The sequence below is a fragment of the Heptranchias perlo genome, chromosome 13, assembly GCF_035084215.1.
Source record: "Heptranchias perlo isolate sHepPer1 chromosome 13, sHepPer1.hap1, whole genome shotgun sequence".
In the NCBI taxonomy this organism is placed as follows: Eukaryota; Metazoa; Chordata; class Chondrichthyes; order Hexanchiformes; family Hexanchidae; genus Heptranchias; species Heptranchias perlo.
Window position 1 is genome coordinate 6,383,590 of NC_090337.1, and position 19,626 is coordinate 6,403,215.

The window sequence follows — 19,626 nt, forward strand, 5'->3', positions numbered from 1 at the left end:
ACTCCCAGGGCAGGTACAGCATGGGTTAGATACAGAGTAAAACTCCCTCTACACTGTCCCATCAAACACTCCCAGGGCAGGTACAGCATGGGTTAGATACAGAGTAAAGCTCCCTCTACACTGTCCCATCAAACACAATTTGTCACCTGATGTCACATTTTCACCTCCCTCAGTAGCCTTGGTTCGTGATGCCAATGGGTGTGATTGCCAGTTTCCTGTCAAATGGTGAACAGTTGTATGCTGTGGGTGGAGGATGAGCCAAGACTGTCCCAATCTCATCTCGCAGCTGGCACAGAGAGACGCTTCAGGGAACTCAGGTTTCCAAAGGTAAAGTGGAAAGATCAGGGCCCGAGTGCGATTGAAGCATGGCAGATTTCATAGAGGCAGGCAGTGCCTGGTTCTTAACGGAGGCCGGGTCACCAAGGCAGATGCTATATTCTTCTTAGTGTTTTAAGTCAGCGGATGGCTCATTGAATTTCTCCAGGGAATTTCTCACTGGGAAGGCCGCAGATTCTGAGCCCTGCTTATGTGCTGAGTTAACTGATTTCAACTTGGGAATAAATTAATGGGACACAAGGCGGATAAATCCCCTGGACCTGATGGCTTACATCCTAGGGTCTTGAGGGAAGTGGCAGTGGGGATTGTGGATGCTTTGGTAATAATTTTCCAAAATTCTCTGGACTCGGCAAAGGTCCCGGCAGATTGGAAAACTGCTAATGTAACACCCTTATTTAAAAAGGGTAGTAGGCAGAAGGCTGGAAATTATAGACCAGTTAGCCTAACATCTGTGGTGGGTAAAATTTTGGAGTCTATTATTAAGGAGACAGTAGCGGAACATTTGGATGAACATAATTTAATAGGACAAAGTCAGCATGGCTTTATGAAGTGGAGATGCCGGTGATGGACTGGGGTTGACAATTGTAAACAATTTTACAACACCAAGTTCTGAGACCTTGCAGGTAACACCTGTCTGTCTGCACACTGATTGCCTTGGCAACGGGCAGTTGAAAAAACTGTCTGTAATCACCAAGCATTGTTCTGTGAATTATAAATGCGATTTCATTTCGAGGATTTCATTTTGTTCACCTGAGGAAGGAGGAAGCCTCCGAAAGCTTGTGAATTTAAAATAAAATTGCTGGACTATAACTTGGTGTTGTAAAATTGTTTACAATTGGTTTTATGAAGGGGAAGTCATGTCTGACAAATTTGCTTGAGTTCTTTGAGGACATAACGTACAGGGTGGACAAAGAGGAACCAGTGGACGTAGTGTATTTGGACTTCCAGAAGGCATTCGACAAGGTGCCACATAAAAGATTATTGCTCAAGATAAAGAATCACTGGATTGGGGGTAATATTCTGGCATGGGTGGAGGATTGGTTATCTAACAGGAAGCAGAGAGTTGGGACAAATGGTTCATTCTTGGACTGGCAACCAGTAGCCAGTGGTGTTCCGCAGGGGTCGGTGCTGGGTCCCCAACTCTTTACAATCTATATTAACGATTTAGAGGAGGGAACCGAGTGTAACGTATCAAAGTTTGCAGATGATACAAAGATGGGAGGGAAAGTAGAGAGTGAGGAGGACATAAAAAACCTACAAGGGGATATAGACAGGCTGGGTGAGTGGGCGGAGATTTGGCAGATGCAATACAATATTGGAAAATGTGAGGTTATGCACTTTGGCAGGAAAAATCGGAGAGCAAGTTATTATCTTAATGGCGAGAAACTGGAAAGTACTACAGTACAAAGGGATCTGGGGGTCCTAGTGCAAGAAAATCAAAAAGTTAGTTTGCAGGTGCAGCAGGTGATCAAGAAGGCCAACGGAACGTTGGCTTTTATTGCTCGGGGGATAGAATATAAAAACAGGAAGGTATTGCTGCAGTTATATAAGGTATTGGTGAGACCGCACCTGGAATACTGCATACAGTTTTGGTGTCCTTACTTAAGAAAAGACATACTTGCTCTCGAGGCAGTACAAAGAAGGTTCACTCGGTTAATCCCGGGGATGAGGGGGCGGACATATGAGGAGAGGTTGAGTAGATTGGGACTCTATTCATTGGAGTTCAGAAGAATGAGAGGCGATCTTATTGAAACATATAAGATTGTGAAGGGGCTTGATCGGGTGGATGCGGTAAGGATGTTCCCAAGGATGGGTGAAACTAGAACTAGGGGGCATAATCTTAGAATAAGGGGCTGCTCTTTCAAAACTGAGATGAGGAGAAACTTCTTCACTCAGAAGGTAGTAGGTCTGTGGAATTTGCTGCCCCAGGAAGCTGTGGAAGCTACATCATTAGATAAATTTAAAACAGAAATCGACAGTTTCCTAGAAGTAAAAGGAATTAGGGGTTACAGGGAGCGGGCAGGAAATTGGACCTGAATTTAGATTTGAGGTTAGGATCAGATCAGCCATGATCTTATTGAATGGCGGAGCAGGCTCGTGGGGCCAATTGGCCTACTCCTGCTCCTATTTCTTATGTTCTTATTAACAGGAGAAGGCCATTCAGCCCCTCAGGCCTGTTCCGCCATTCACTTAGATCATGGTTGGCCTGTAACTTATCTCCATTTACCCGCCCTGGTTCCGTAACCTTTAATACCCTCGCCTAACAAAAATCTATCAATCTCAGTTTTGAAATTTTCGATTGACCTCCAGCCTCAACAGCTTTTTGGGGGAGAGAGTTCCAGATTTCCACTCCCCTTTGTGTGAAGAAGTGTTTCCTGACGTCACCCCTGAATGGCCTAGCTCTAATTTTAAGGTTATGCCCCCTTGTTCTGGACTTCCCCTCTCCTCACATACCTATCAAATCATTTAATCTTCTTAAACACCTCGATTAGATCACCCCTTAATCTTCTATACTCAAGGGGATGTAGTTGGGGGGCGTTATGGCCGTACGATTGGCCTCATTGCCCCACTCCTCATCGTTGTCTGGGCTCCTGTGGGAAAGTGTGCGTTTGCAGAACTCGGATGGGATTGGTGCTCAGCTCAGACGACCCCACAGGTGTCGACAGCTTGCTGAAGTCTAAGCCCACACATGAAGAATGGCCATTGGGTAAGATAGTGATCTGATGTCCACCACGAGACATCCCTCAGCAAGGATCGGGTTCCTGCAGGAGAGGCAAGGAGGGGAAAGAAAACGGTAGAGAAAGAAGAAATTGAGCCCAGACATGACAGTTTCCAGTATCCACGTGCAAACACTGAAAGAAAGAAAGAACTTGCATTTATATAGCGCCTTTCATGACCTCAGGACCTTCCAAACGCTTTACCGCCAATGAAATACTTTTTTGAAGTGTAGTCACTGTTGTAATTTAGGAAACGCATCAGCCAATTTGCGCACAGCAAGATCCCACCAACAGCAAAGAGATAAATGACCAGATAATCTGTTTTCAGTGATGCTGGTTGAGGGATAAATATTGGCCAGGACACCGGGGAGAACTCCCCCGCTCTTCCTCAAAATAGTGCCGTTCGAAACAGTTTCCCACGTCCCAAGAACAAATAAAAAAGTTCTTCCAATACCAACTTCATTTATCTTCAGCTGACTTTACAGCGACACTCAGACATTATTAATCTTTCATCCTTTCGATCTTTAATCCTCTTAGCCTTCTATCTTTAATCCTCTTCGCCTCTGCCTGCCTCAGCCTCTAAGCACTAAATCTTTTCCATTCATCTTCCTTTCTGGCTGGGGTAGATTTTGTGTCCATTTCCCTCCAAGAATTCTTAAAAATTCCCAATTTATTGCATCTTTTATCTTAAGCACGCCTGGTTTCTTCAACCTCCCTCCTGCGGAGCCTGAAGTTTTGAGGTGATAAACCTCCCGATTTCCATGGTTGCTCTTGGCCCTGAGTTCAAATTGAAATGTAACAGCACAGTGCTACAACCACCCTGGGTAGACGGATAATCACTGAAGTGTGAAAAATCATTCGCAATGCTCGCCTACAAATACATCATGTAACGCATAATGGCCGTTCGCTGCTATGTTCAGAGCACGTGAGCCCATTTAAAATCAGCATCCATTAAGATAATGCACAGAGCAACACTATCTTAATGTGTTGGGTGCCAGCCGTGGCTCAGTGGGTAGTATTCTTGCCATCTGAGTCAGATGGTCATGGATTTAATTCCCACTCCAGAGACTTGAGCACAAAATCTAGGCTGACGCTCCCCCCAGTGCCAATACCAAGGGAGCGCTGCAATATCGGAGGTGCTGTCTTTTGGATGAGACATTAAACTGAGGCCCCGTCTGCCCTCTCAGGTGGATGTAAAAGATCCCATGTCACTATTTTGAAGAAGAGCAGGGGAGTTCTCCCTGGTGTCCTGGACCGATATTTATCCCTCAACCAACATCATGTTAAAAAAAACAGGTTATCTGGTTATTATCATATGCTGTTTGTGGGATCTTGCTGTGCGCAAATTGGCGACCGCGTTTCCTACATTGCAACAGTGGCTACACTTCAAAAATACTTCATTGGGTGTAAAACGCTTTGGGACGTCCTGAGATTGCGAAGGTTATTTCTTTTTTTTTATAGCTAATTTCTGGGAGTGAGAGAGGAAATTAGAAGGTTAAAACTGCAGAGATGTTTTTTTTATCATTTGTGCTTTCAACCCTCGACTGCTTCCCTGGGTGAAGCTGCTCACCGACATTCTACCTGACACTTAGTGTAGAGAGGTTGAAATTTAGGCAGCCATCCCTGACTGACTTGCCAGGTAACCTGTCAGGCCGTCTCTGAATTGCCCCAGTGGCATAATCAGAAGGAACATTCCAGAACTTTGTGGCTCCATCAGAATTAAAATGGGGGGTCAGGCAAGGCCCAGGTCTGTTGAGCCTCAGTGGGGATTGCCATCGTTGCACGCAGCACGTCCCAAAGGTACACGACGACTTGCAAAGTGGTACAGTGTTCATGTGCAGTCTTCTCACGTACCACAGGCTGCACTTGGGAAGCAGACCTCGTGTCCCATTGACGCTAGAGATGAATTCAATGAGAAATGACCACCCATGGTGCAGACAGTCAGGACCGCAGGTCACGAGCGTGTCCCGGCTGTCGCTCACCTGGGGAGAAGCACTGCGTAAATCAACTTATAAAGGGTCTTTTACGCCCCCTCCTTCTCCTGAGGATGTGGACTCCTTGTTAAGGTGTCGTTCTGTGGGCGTAGCCGTGGCTCAGCGGGTAACATTCTCGTGCCTCCGTATAGTCGGAAGGTTGTCCTGCTCCAGAGATTTGAGCGCAGAATCTAGGCTGACGGAGGTGCCTTTTTTTCGATGAAATGTTAAACCGAGGCCCCGTCTGCCCTTTCAGGTGGTTGTAAAAGATACCACGGCCACTATTTCAAAGAAAAGCAGGGTAATTCTCCCCAGTGTCCTGGGGCCAATATTTATCCCTCAACCAACATCGCTAAAAACAGATAATCTGGTCGATATTGCTGTTTGTGGGATCTTGCTGTGCACAAATTGGCTGCTGCATTTCCTACATTACAATAGTGACTACACTTCAAAAGTACTTCATTGGACGTAAGCGCTTTGGTTCATCCTGAGGTGATGAAAGGTGCTATATAAATGAAAGTCTGTCTTTCTTTCTCTCTCCCTCCCTCCCTCTCTTCCCCCTCTCCCACTCTCTCTCTTCCCCCTCCTTCTCACTATCTCCCTCTCTCTGCCTCTCTCTCTCTCTCTCTCTCTTCCCCCTCCCCCGTCTCCATCTCCCACTCTCTCTCTTCCCCCTCCTTCTCATTTTCTCCCTCTCTCTGCCTCTCTCTCTTCCCCCTCCCCCCTCTCCATCTCCCACTCTCTCTCTTCCCCCTCCTTCTCACTATCTCCCTCTCTCTGCCTCTCTCTCTCTCTCTCTTCCCCCTCCCCCGTCTCCATCTCCCACTCTCTCTCTTCCCCCTCCTTCTCATTTTCTCCCTCTCTCTGCCTCTCTCTCTTCCCCTCCCCCCTCCCCATCTCCCACTCTCTCTCTTCCCCCTCCTTCTCACTCTCTCCATCTCTCTGCCTCTCTCCCTCTCTCTCTTCCCTCCCACTCTCTCTCTCTTCCCCCTCCCTCTCACCCTGTCCCTCTCTCCCTCTCTCTCTCTCTCTCTTCCCCCTCCCTCCTTCCCTCTCCCCGCCCACCCCAACTAGCCATTATTCACGTGAGCTTTGACAGCAAGTGTTGCAGGCTATTTGACTGCAGGGGAACATCACTGCCTAGACCGATCTATTCTTTGCCTGATTGCTCTAACGCATGCACTTCCAGCAAGGCTCGATGGAAAAGCTGACCGATTGTTTTTTCTCTCCCTTTCCAAACCCAGAGGTGCTGTGTCTAACTCTCCCCTCCTGAAACAATAGCTTGTTGACACTCACTGTTTAAGCTTAGAATCGGACAGCACAGCAGGAGGCCATTCAGCCCATCATGCCTGTGCTCTTTGAAAGAGCTATCCAATTAGTCCCCACTCACCCTTGCTCTTTCCCCATTGCCCTGCAAATTTTCCCTTTTCAAGTATATATCCAATTCCCTTTTGAAAGTTACTGTTGAATCTGCTTCTCTAGTCTCTCCACATACTTGATGTCCCTCATGCTTCACACTTGTGAGTTATGGTCTCTAGAGGGTACCAGAACCTGTGGAACTGCACCCAACATGAGTCAATACATTCATGAGAAGAGGAGGCTGGGGAGAAATTTGGTGGAGAGAGGAACATCAGAAATCTGCCCCACCATCCCCCTCCCAAAAAATTGCTCTCCTCACCCATCTTTATTCATTCTTGGGATATGGGTGTCGCTGGCAAGTCCAGTATTTATTGCCCATCCCTAGTTGCCCCTTGAGAAGGTGGTGGTGGGCCGCCTTCTTGTCCATGTGGTGAAGATTCTCCCACAGTGCTGTTAGGGAGGGAGTTCCAGGATTTTGACACAGTGACCATGAAGGAATGGCCGATATGTGTCCAAGTCGGGATGGTGTGTGACTTGGAGGTGAACCTGGTGGCGATGGTGTTCCATGGCCCCTGCTGTCCTTGTCTTTCCAGTTGGTGGAGGTCACGGGTTTGGGAGGTGCTGTCGAAGAAGCCTTGGCGAGTTGCTGCAGTGCATCCTGTAGATAGTACGCACTGCAGGAACGGTGCGCCGGTGGTGGAGGGAGTGGATGTTTAAGGTGGGGAATTGGCTGCCGATCAAGCGGGCTGCTTTGCCCTGGACGGTGCAGAGCTCCTTGAGTGTTGTTGCAGCTGCACCCGTTCCAGGCAAGTGTTCGGGAATGGAGGTTTTGGCTGATTGCCTCCTCTCCTAACCTCGGTTGAGAATCCCTACGTGGTCAGTTTTCGGTAAAATATTAAGATGCCTACGTGGCAAAGAAGCAGAATGCAAAATGGTTAGAAAGGGTTAATTAGTTAGTAACTGAGATTGATACAAGTGGCCTGGCCCTCCTGCTCGGCCATATGTTTGCTTAGTCAGCAGGTTTGCATGGTCTTATCAATGATAGGTCTTTGATGTGAGTCAAGGACTGGTCTGAATGTCTCCATGTTTATGGCAGATCAATATAGGTAACGAGCTTAGCCAAAGTTGAAAGACATTCCAGGTTGGGAGATAAGGAACAGAAGGAACAGGGAAGAACATTCCAAGTTGGAAAGTGAGGAAGTTATCCCCTTTGATGTCTAACAGCAGCATGATCAGCACATGGACGATTTATGATTGGTCGGAAATAATGTAACCTCGCATGGCAACCTATGCCCGGCTTATGATTGGTGTTGACCCTCGTTAAGTATGTTCCAACCCTATTCATCTGTATAAAAACGTGTGGATTTCTGTATGTTTCTTGTTCTTGCTCTGCCAGCATAGAGGGACTCTATCAGGAGTCCAAATCAATGCTGCAGACTAAGAACCCTGCTATTAAAGATGTGTTGAATTTTAAAATGTATTCGACTTCAGTTATTACTGAACCAGACTGAGGGGAAAGAATCCGGATCGTCACGGTCACTGAGGTAAGTTGCAGTGCTCTGGCCATTACCCTGCCTGAACATGGGCTGAGTCAGGGACTTCCCTGGACTGTGTGACTCAACTCCATCCCAGCTGCGCTTTTACCCACTCTGCCATCGGAAGAGCTCTGGATTTGCCTTTCAAAAGAGAAACTGCACTGCTAAATGTATCTGAAGTGCTCGCCTAGCCTTCCAACGGTGATTGTCAGTGACCTACTTGCTGCCTCAGCAGGAGATGAACGTTCATGGAGTGGAACCTAAGCTTTCAAACCAAGATCTCATACAAACTGATCAATATGTAGAAAAGAGCTACAGGCAGACAAGCTCAGAGAACACAGGAACAAGCAAACAGACATGCTGAAAATTGGTGTGAACATGAGCAGGACTGAGCAATTACGGCTATAGATTTTGTTCTCTTAGTTTAAAAAAAAACAGATACCGTGCCAGAATCACTGCCCCAGGTATAATCTTAACCAATCAAACTAAACCGGTCGAACATGAATTCAGCATAAATTTCTTCACACAAAGGGTTGTGAAACTATGGAAAGTACCCCCACAGGAGAACGTCGATGAGACAGTTAGAAAGAAAGTCTTGCACCTTTCATGACCTTAGATTGTCCCTGGGGAGTCTAGAATGAGGGGTCACATTCGCAGGATACTGTGATAAGGAGGGTGGTGAACCTGTGGTGAACCTGTGGAATTCTCTACCACAGAAGGCTGTAGAGGCCAAGTCACTCAATATATTTAAGAAGGAGATAGATAGATTTCTAGATACAAAAGGCATCAAGGGGTATGGGGAGAGAGCGGGAATGTGGTATTGAGATAGAGGATCAGCCATGATCATATTGAATGGCGGAGCAGGCTTGAAGGGCCGAATGGCCTACTCCTGCTCCTATTTTCTATTTTTCTATGTCCCAAAGCGCTTTACAGCCAACAAAGTACTTTTTTGCGCACAACAAGGTCCCACAAACAACAATGTGAAAATGACCAGATAATTTGTTTTTTTTTTAGTGATGTTGGTTGAGGGATAAATATTGGCCAGGACACTGGGGAGAACTCCCCTGTTCTTCTTTGAAATAGTGCCATGGGATCTTTACATCCACCTGAGAGGGGCAGACAGGGCCTCAGTTTAATGTCCCATCTGAAAGACAGCACCTCCCTCAGTGCTGCCCTGGAGTGTCAGTCTAGATTATGAGCTCAAGTCATTGGAGTGGGGCTTGAACCCACAAACATTAGACTCAGAGGCGAGAGAGCGACCCGTTGAGCCACAGCCAGCATAGTTGAGCTGCTGATGAGGGTGATAGTTATTATTTTGGAAACTCAATGCAGTTGGTGATATGGAGAAAGGGCGAGGAGCTGGGATTAAAGAGTTACCGTCACAAACAATTGATTGATTGACCAAATGGATGTCTTCCTTTACTCTGATGTGGAGATGCCGGTGATGGACTGGGGTGGACAAATGTAAGGAATCTAACAACACCAGGTTATAGTCCAACAGTTGGACCTGGTATTGTAAGATTCCTTACATTCCTTTACTCTGTTTTGTTTCAGTCCCACAGGGGTATTAAAAGGCTAAGTGACCATTTCTCATCCTTGAATTTTCTTACATGCCTGCCTTCTGATCATGCCCCCCATTCTCTCTCTCTCCAGAAATGCCTCTTGATCTAGTTTTTTTCTATATTTCAATGTCCTTCCTTGTAGCTTATTTCACAGCTTGATTATCCTTTGGGTTAAAAACTTCCCCCCCACCTACTCCCCTTCTTACTCCCGTCCTCCTCATTTGTCCCCCTGGGATTGGAACCCTGTACCACAGGTATCAATCTGCCAGGATTAGTTTAAACAACGCCCTTCGTAACCCTGACAACCTGAAATGGGTCCCTTCAAAGTTTTCCCTTCGCCAAAGAAAAGAAGCTCAACATAACCTGGCCTGAGAATGTAGCATTTGCGATTGGTGGAATCACTTTCATTGTTCACCTGTGTCCTTACTTTGAGTAGGTGAACAGAACTGCACCCAATACCTCAGGTGGGGTCTGATCAACACTTTATACAGCTGCTAGAGATTAAGATTGAGAAATAGTAAAAAAGAGTTTTAAGTGTAGTCACTGTTCTAATGTAGGAAACACGGCAGCCAATTTGCGCACAGCAAGATCCCACAAACAGCAATGAGATAATGAACAGATAGGTTTACTAGAATGATACCCGGACTTCAAGGGTTAAGTTACGAGGAGAGATTACACAAATTGGGGTTGTATTCGCTAGGGTTTAGAAGGTTAAGGGGTGATCTGATCGAAGTTTGTAAGATACTAAGGGGAACAGATAGGGTGGATAGAGAGAAACTATTTCCGCTGGTTGGGGATTCTAGGAGTAGGGGGCACAGTCTAAAAATTAGAGCCAGACCTTTCAGGAGTGAGATTAGAAAACATTTCTACATGATACTAGCTCAATTGCTAAATTTAAATCTGAGATAGATAGCTTTTTGGCAACCAAAGGTATTAAGGGATATGGGCCGAAGGCGGGTATATGGAGTTAGATCACAGATCAGCCATGATCTTATCAAATGGCGGAGCAGGCACGAGGGGCTGAATGGCCTACTCCTGTTCCTATGTTCCTAAATAATATGCTTTAGTGATGTTGGTTGAGGGATAAATACTGCCAAGACACTGGGGAGAACTCCCCTGCTCTTCTTCAAAATAGTTCCATGGGATCTTTAACGTCCACCTGAGAGGGCAGACAGGACCTCGGTTTAATGTCTCATCCAAATGGCGGCACCTCCGACAGTGCAGCACTCCCTCAGTCCTGTACAAGTGTCAACCTAGATTTTATACTCAGATCTTTGCAGTGCGGACTTGAATCCGCAACCTTCTGACTCAGAGGTAAGAGTGCTACCCACTGAGTATTGGTTGCCACGGTAAAGGAATCACTTTGTTTGAAAGAATTACCTATGTTAGGTTCCATTTTATATTCTGTAGTTAAATCTTAGAATTAAAGACCATAAAAGCAACTAACGCTACACTATCTGTACAAGAGGCATTCTCGAAGGTCAGCTGGCACGTGTTTACATTTATATTCGCTTTATCACTCTAAACTGTAGATTCAGAATCATTATGTTGGTGGCATGTTCCTCATAGAAAACATAGAAAATAGGAGCAGGAGTAGGCCATCCGGCCCTTTTGTGTCACACTGACCCTAAAACACCAATGTTGTTCTGGACAACTCGAGACCATAAGACTTCAGAATGGAGATTGAGAGTGGGGGAAGGGTTATGGAATGCCGAGACGTATCGAATTAACGCAGCTAGTAACAGTATTAATGGTGTAAAAACTCAGCCGTAGGTTGGGAAATAAAGAAGGGAGACATCTGGAGGGTTGAGTTGCAATGTGTGTATCTCGTGCAGCAAAGCTTCCTTTGTGGATCTCAGGTGTTGTTCATGAGTAAATGTAACATTTAATCATTAATACATCTTCAGGTGTTTGACTGCGCGTTGAATTCGTCCTTGGCGTATAGGCAAAGGACTGTAGCATCTTTATAGGTGACAACTAGGTAAAATAAACCGGAGACATTTACTGACAAACGAAGAAGTAGAACAGCAGTGGGAAACATTTAAAACGATGATCAATAGAGTCCAGGGGAAATATATCCCACTATAAAGCAAGAACAAACTAATCAGTAATGACGCACCATGGATGAATAAAGAAACATGGGCAAAATTGCAACTAAAGATAAAGGCAAATACTAAGTACAGAGACAAGAAAGGAGAGGGTGACAAATGGGAATACAAAAAGGTTAGAAAAGAAGTCAAAAAAACAATTAGGAAAGCAAAGAGAAACTACAAAATTAAATTATCAAGGAATATAGAAAAAAACAGTAAAGTATTCTACAGGCACATAAAAAACAAAAGAAAAATCAGGATAGGGATCGATAGGGCCACTGAGGGGTTAACAGGATAAACTCACGGGTAATGACAGCGAAATGGCAGAAATATTAAATAATTACTTTGCCTCAGTATTTACCAGGGAGACTAACAAGGTGGGTATGACATTGGAAGAAGAGATCAAAAAAGATATAAAGACATTTAAGATAGAAAGGGAGGAGATAATTGATAAACTGATCAAATTTAGAGAGGATAAAACCCCTGGTCTAGATGGACCATATATATATATATATATGCATCCACATATATTAACAGGAGTTAGGGAAGAGATAGCAGAGGCACTATTACATATATATAAAAATTCATTAGAAAAGGGAATAGTGCCAGAGGACTGGCGGACAGCTAATGTTATTCCTGCATTTGAAAAGGGAGATAGAACATGTCCAGGAAACTGTAGGCCAATTAGCTTAACGTTGGTGGTAGGAAAGATAATGGAATCCTTACTCAAAAGTGCAACAGAAAAACATTTAGAAACTGAAAATATAATGAAGAATAATCAGCACGGATTTCAAAAGGGAAGGTTATGCTTTCTTTGAATTCTTTGAAGTAAGTTTTGTGTACGTACACCCCCAGGTCTCTCTGATCCTGCACCCCTTTTAAGAATGTACCATTTAGTTTATATTGCCTCTCCTCATTCTTCCTACCAAAATTTATCATTTCACACTTCATCTGCCATGTGCCTGCCCATTTCACCAGTCTGTCTATGTCCTCCTAAAGCCTGTTATTCTCCACGTTATTTACTACATTTCCGAGTTTACTCCGTTAACTGGTCGTTCACCTGATTGTGGGATGTGACTGACGCAGACTGACTGCTGCATTTGCCCAGATAACACCAATTCCTGCACTTATATAGGAATAGGAGGAGGCCATTCAGCCCCCTGAGCCTGTTCTGCCATTCAACTAGATCTCGGCTGATCTGTATCTTAATTCAATTTACCGCCTTGGTTCCATAAGCCTTAATACCCTTACCCAACAGAAATCTATCAATCTCAATTTTGAAATTTTCAGTTGACCCCCAGTCTCAACAGCTTTTTTGGGGGGAGAGAGTTCCAGATTTCCACTCCCCTTTGTGTGAAGAAGTGCTTCCTGACATCACCCCTGAACGGCCTCGCTCCAACTTTGAGGTTATGCCCCCTTGTTCTGGACTCCCCCCCCCCACCAGAAGAAATAGTTTCTCTCTATCTACCTTATCAATTCCTTTGATCACCTTAAACACCTCAGTTAAATACTTCAAAAGTTTTCCACGTGCAAATAACATGAAGATGCTTCGACATGAGATGGTTGTGTATAAATGCAAAGATTATTTTTTGGTATAGCAGGAGGCATCGGGGATTGTGAACTTTTTGCCTCTGAATGAGTTGTCATAGACCTCAGTGAAAAATCTTGTCAGCGTCCCCGTCCATTGTCATCTTTCATGAAAACATCTCGACACGGTTTCGTTCATGCAGAACACCTGGCCTGTTATCTCTGACTCTCTTATTCTTCCTGACATGCCCTCTGGCTGCTAACTTTTGTAATATCGAGTGTTTTCTGTCCCGTCTTTGGGGCTCCACAGAGGTCCTTTTCACCTCATAGATTTACATTCGACCTGACAGCACATTTCAGAACACGGCAGCTGTCTGGGGAAGACCCATCAAATTCCAAGAAGGTCAAGTCACAATCCAGATATTTCCAGATGGCTCCTATGTCCGCGCGGCTGCTGTTTGCTGAATGACATTCCCCAAGTGTAGCCACTGTTGTAATGAAGGAAACGTGGCAGAAAATTTGAGCACAGCAAGATCCCACAAACAACAATGACCTGATAGTCTGTTTTTAGTGAGGTTGGTTGAGGGATCAATATTGGCCAGGACCTCGGGGAGAACTCCTCAGCCAGTCTTCGAATGGGGCCGTGGGATCTTTTACGTCCACCTGAGAGGGTCAGTTTAACGGCTCAGTCAAGAGGGCAACTCTTCTACTGAACAACACTCTTAACAATTCATCGACTCCTAACTGCTTTTAGAGACTTTTTCCTGCCAGCACATGTGTAAATTTTGTGCTCATCCAGGTGTTTTTTGAATAGAAAATTTTCTACTTCGGTCACTTAAGCCCCGATTTTAGGCGTGAGTCTGTGGCCATTTTAACTCCCGGGCTTCATTTGAATGTGTCTGCACTGTCTCCCACCCAAAGGTGGGGGAATGATGTCAGAGCTGATGGGCAGAGGCGGGAAATTGGGTGAGAGGACGAAGCCCCCCCGGGAACCCAAGGGAACGGCCATGGTCGAAGTAGGGTTGCCAACTCTTCAGGATTGCCCTGGAGTTTCCAGAAATCGAAGACCAATCTCCTGGACACTGCTGCGAGCAAAAACCCAGAAGAAAAATCACAGGGGCGTTAGAAAAAAACTATGTGTTCTTTTTCCATTTTCTTTGAACGCTTTCGTTTGTTGGCTATAAAAATATTGGAGACGGGGAGAAAAGGGCTGTTTGCCCGGGATGGGGCGGTTGGAGGTGAGAGGTCATGTAACGAAACCTCCAGGAATACGTCCAACCAGAGTTGTCGCCCCTCGGTATGAGCTTATTGCTGGAAGTTGGCGTGGGGGGGGGGATTCAAAGAGCTTCTGGTGGTGGGTGGGAGGGAGAGGCAAAGCCGGAGCTAGGGGAGGCCACAAGGATTCGTTTCGAGGCTCGGGGAAGCACCTCCTGCTCCTCCTGGCCCGCAAGGAATCCTCAATGCATCTGAACTATAAAGATACTTCCCCCGGTCTCTCCCGGTCACTCTGCCGTCTCCTGGTTATCTCATTGAAACATATAAGAATTCTGAGGGGGCTCGACAGGGTAGACGCTGAGAGGTTGTTTCCCCTGGCTGGCGAGTCTAGAACTAGGGGGCATAGTCGCAGGATAAGGGGTCGGCCATTTAAGACTGAGATGAGGAGGAATTTCTTCACTCAGAGGGTTGTGAATCTTTGGAATTCTCTACCCCAGAGAGCTGTGGATGCTGAGTCATTGAATATATTCAAGGCTGCGATCGATAGATTTTTGGACTCTAGTGGAATCAAAGGATATGGGGATCGGGCAGGAAAGTGTAGTTGGGGTCGAAGATCAGCCATCATCTGATTGAATGGCGGAGCAGGCTCGAGGGGCCGTATGGCCTACTGCTCCTATTTCTTACGTTCTTATGGCCGGTTTCGCTTGGCGCCATGTGGGCCTCCCGCCACGTCGGTGTGGATCACCCCTTCCTGCCTGGAACGGGTGGTCCTCCCACGCTTGAAATGTCTCTGGTTAAAATGGCGGTGGACGTGAAACTCCCCCGACCACCATTTTAACTACACGGGCCGGCTGAGTTAAAATTGGGGCTCTATTGCCAGCCAAGCCCGTTGGGCCCTTTGGAGGAAAGATAGAAGCCAGACTCATGTTTTTCCTCGCCTACAATTGCAGCTTTTGGGCCTTAAAGTCCTGGATGCTGCTACAACTTTATACAACAGCCAAGAGCTGAAGAAACTGGCCTTATTTGTGGCTCAGGGATTCAGCTTTGAGTCAGGCGTCAACCTTTATTTTGTTCCTCAGAAGTGTTCACTGCCCTCACTGAATATCCACCAATTTTAGTGTAATCACCGGACCAGAATCAATTGGCTGTGGGAAGGCAGAGCACCCGGAGGATGGACCAATGGCGGGAGTGTGGGGGCGGGATGGTTCGAGGCAGGAGGTCATGTGATGAAACCTCCAGGGATACGTCAAACCAAGGCTTCTTCGACAGCACCTCCCAAACCCACGACCTCTACCACCTAGAAGGACAAGGGCAGCAGGCACATGGGAACAACACCACCTGCACGTTCCCCTCCAAGTCACACACCATCCTGACTTGGAAATATATCGGCCGTTCCTTCATCGTCGCTGGTGCAAAATCCTGGAACTCCCTTCCTAACAGCACTGTGGGAGAACCTTCACCACACGGACTGCAGGGGTTCAAGAAGGCGGCTCACCGCCACCTTCTCAAGGGCAATTAGGGATGGGCAATAAATGCTGGCCTCGCCAGCCATGTCCACTTCCCATGAACGAATAAAAAAAAAGAGTTGGCGACCCTACTGTCACCGCGATTGACCCATCCTCTCTTTGCAAACAGTGTTTTGTCTCAGCTTGGTTTATTTGGTACCACTCTTGCCTCTAGATCATAAGTTTATGGCAGGAGCTTATGCTGATAGTTCAGGCTACAGGCAGCTTATGCTGATAGTCCGGGCTGAACCTCCGATGCATTACTGACGGGGCACTGCCCCTCGGATGAAACGTTAAGCCAGGGTCTCGTTTGCCCGTTCAGGCGTGCATTAAAGATACCATGACATCACATGAAGAAGAAACAAGGAGTTTTCCCAGTGTTGAAATTCCTTTTCTCAATCATTACCACCAAAGATGGATTATTAGTCAGTCGTTCATCTCATTGCTGTTGTGGGATCTTGCTGTGTGCAATCTGGCTGCTGTGTTTGATGGCATTTCAGTCGCTGCACTGCAAACTTAATCATTGTATGTAGAACGTGTTGAGCCATTGTTGAGTGATGTGACAAGTTGCTACATCAATAAAAGCTTAGAAATTGATCTACTAATATATATATTTCAAACAGAAAATGTACAAGTGAAATAATTCATGTCAGCTCTTGAGGTGCCCAGTGGTACTTTGCATTGTCAGTCATGTTCTATTCTTTTCTTTTTTATATGTGTGTGTGTGTGTGTGTGTTTTTTTTGTAACAGGAGCTTTTCACACCAGAATGCAAGTTCAAAGAGTCGGTCTTTGAGAACTATTACGTCATCTACTCCTCCACACTGTACCGGCAGCAGGAGTCCGGCAGAGCCTGGTTCTTGGGCCTCAACAAGGACGGACAGATCATGAAGGGAAACCGAGTGAAGAAAACCAAGCCGTCTTCCCATTTTCTACCCAAACCCATCGAAGGTAGGCTTCTCCTTGTACTTGTAACAATTTAGCGCGATCCACGTAGAGCCTAGTTGGGCAGATGGAACCGATTGGCCGCTTCAGGGTCAGTCAGGTTGTTGATGGACTTCAGAATCATTCACTCTTAAATCCCAGACTCAGTCTGCACATTGTGCTGGGAAGCAAAGCAATACTTCCTTTGAAAGCCCCTACAGTTCGATCCCATGCTACTCACCATCCACTTCAAGGGTAGATTTTATGGAAAGAAACGTCTTAAATGCTTTTCTTTTAGCATATAAACCTTCATGGCTTTGACGTTTCTTCACCCATTTTATCAGAGCCACCTGCTAAAATCTCATTTGGAATAATCATATAAATTCAGACTACCGGCCGGTATAGGGGTTGCTAACTCTGGTTGGACGGATTCCTGGAGATTTTATCACGTGACTTCCTGCCTCCAACCGCCCCCGCCCCCATATTCCCGTCATTGGTTGTTCAATCTGTCAATCCTCGCAGTGCCCCGCCTTACCAGCCAATTGGAAAGCAAAAAGACTCTACATTACCCAATTGGATGATTCTTGACTGTCAGTCAAACAGCCTTTATTTCCCCATCGCCAATATTTTTGTAACTAATAAACAAAAGTGTTCGAAGCAAATGAAAAAAATACCTTTTTTTTTTTAAACGCCCCTATGATTTTTCTCCCGGGTTTTTGCTCACAGCAATTTCCTGAAGATTAATCGTCAACTCTTGGAGAGTCCAGGCCAATCCTGGAGGGTTGGTGACCCCACACGCAGAGCCTCCCGCCGAGAGCACACATTGGGAATTCAGACAAGCACTGACCCCCATCCCCACTGGTTTTCCGACCATTAAAACGAAGAAGTTGTTAGCCACGGGGAGTGGACGGCAGATTTCCCAGTGCGCGCTCCTGGCAGGCAAGGCTCGTAGCCAGCACCGTGAACTGGTAAACGTCAGAGCCGGGGGTAACTGCCTAAGTAAAGGAGAAGGTTCCCACCAGAGAATTAAATAATAGGTAAAATGCACGTGCATTTAATATGGAACTCTGAAGCGATTGGCTCAAATGCAGCCCAATGCCATGAGTGAATGGATTTGGCGGAGGAGAGTGAGGCCCAAGAGGTGCTCGATGTGGTCCAGCCAGAATCACCAAACCAGGTGTGCGTCAGATACACTTACATCTGCTCCCACTTAGACTTGAAGGACCAAAGATGGCCATACAAGGGGGAATGATCGGGATGAGAGAAAGTAAAGGTTTTACAGGGGGATTGAACAGATCAACAGCTGCAGAAGTACAGTGGCAAACAGAAGGCCAAAGGCTGGACAGCTGGAGCTTGAACGTGCAATCGGAGAGTGTTTACATCGAGGAATGAACGATTGGAGATGTATTGCAGAAGTGATATCTACGTGAATAGTACTATCCAAAAGGAGGGAACACATGTAGTACCAACACAGGATGAGCAGGATGTTTATGTTATGTACTTATTACGGTTCTGCCTTGTTTTAGTGTAAATGGTGAGTCTGATTTCACAAATGGGAAAAATCCATTGACTCATAAAACATAAGAGTGGTGTACTTGTGTGAGTGTGTGGGTGCGTGTGTGTGTGTGAGAGTTTGTGTCTGTGTGTGCGTGTGTTTTACTTACGTGTGTGTGATTGTGTTTGTGTGTGTGTGTGTGTGTGGGAGTAAGTTTGTGTGTCTGTGTGTGTGTCAGTGTCGGTGTGTGTGTCGATGTGTGTGAGAGTAGGTTTGTGTGTCTGTGTGTGCGTGTGTGTCTCGGTCTGTGTGTGTGTGTGTGTGCGCGTGTCTGTGTGTGTGTGTGTGTCGGGGTGTGTGTGTGTGTGTGTGTGTCGGGGTGTGTGTGTGTGTTTGTGTGTGTGTGTGTGTGCGTGTGTGTGTGTGTGTCGGTGTGTGTGTGTGTCGGTGTGTGTGTGTGTCGGTGTGTGTGTGTGTCGGGGTGTGTGTGTGTTGGTGTGTGTGTGTGTGTGCGTGTGTGTGTGTGTGTGTGTGTGTGTGTGTCGGGGTGTGTGTGTGTGTGTGTCGGGGTGTGTGTGTGTGCGTGTGCGTGTGTCGGGGTGTGTGCGTGTGTCGGGGTGTGTGTGTGTGTCGGTGTGTGTGTGTGTGTGTGTGTTGGGGTGTGTGTGTCGGTTGTGTGTGTGTGTTGGTGTGTGTGCGTGCGTGTGTGTGTGCGTGTGTGTGTGTCGGTGTGTGTGTGTCGGTGTGTGTGTGTGTCGGTGTGTGTGTGCGTGTGTCGGTGTGTGTGTGCGTGTGTCGGTGTGTGTGTGTGTGTTGGGGTGTGTGTGTGTGTGTGTGTGTCGGGGTGTGTGTGTCGGTGTGTGTGCGTGCGTGTGTGTGTGCGTGTGTGTGTGTCGGTGTGTGTGCGTGTGTGTGTCGGTGTGTGTGTGTGTGTGTGTGTCGGTGTGTGTGTGTGTGTCGGTGTGTGTGTGTCGGTGTGTGTGCGTGCGTGTGTGTGTGCGTGTGTGTGTGTCGGTGTGTGTGCGTGTGTGTGTGTCGGTGTGTGTGTGTGTGTGTGTGTCGGTGTGTGTAAGTTTGTGTGTCTCTGTTGTGTCAATTGCGCTGGAAGAAGTTGTCTTTTTTTGTGTTCATAAAAACTAGAAAAGGAGCTTTGAAACTGGCAAGTAATTTTACTCTAATTGGAGAGAAATTCTGTCTCGTTCTTACCTTTTTCCCTTTCCTTGTTTCTCTCTCAATTTCTCACCCAGGCACCAGCCCCTCTCACCATGAACCCCCATCTCTCTGCTGCTGCTCCCAATTCCTGACCATCTAACTCCCCTTCCTGGCCCCAACACTAGCTGACACTGTCAATGGTTCCCTCTCCTCAGGCACCGTTCCTTTTTCCCTTCAA

The 19,626-nt window shown here is 46.4% G+C and overlaps 1 protein-coding gene across 3 annotated transcripts in view; it reads left to right on the forward strand.

Moving 5' to 3' along the window:
* fgf12a (fibroblast growth factor 12a) overlaps nt 1-19,626 on the forward strand; it is a 247,241-nt gene that overhangs the window by 215,490 nt on the left and 12,125 nt on the right. For all 3 annotated transcript variants that reach the window (XM_067994884.1, XM_067994883.1, XM_067994885.1), the window contains one exon: nt 16,570-16,768. In XM_067994884.1, the coding sequence (XP_067850985.1) occupies nt 16,570-16,768 (199 nt within the window). The remainder of the gene's footprint in view (nt 1-16,569; nt 16,769-19,626) is intronic.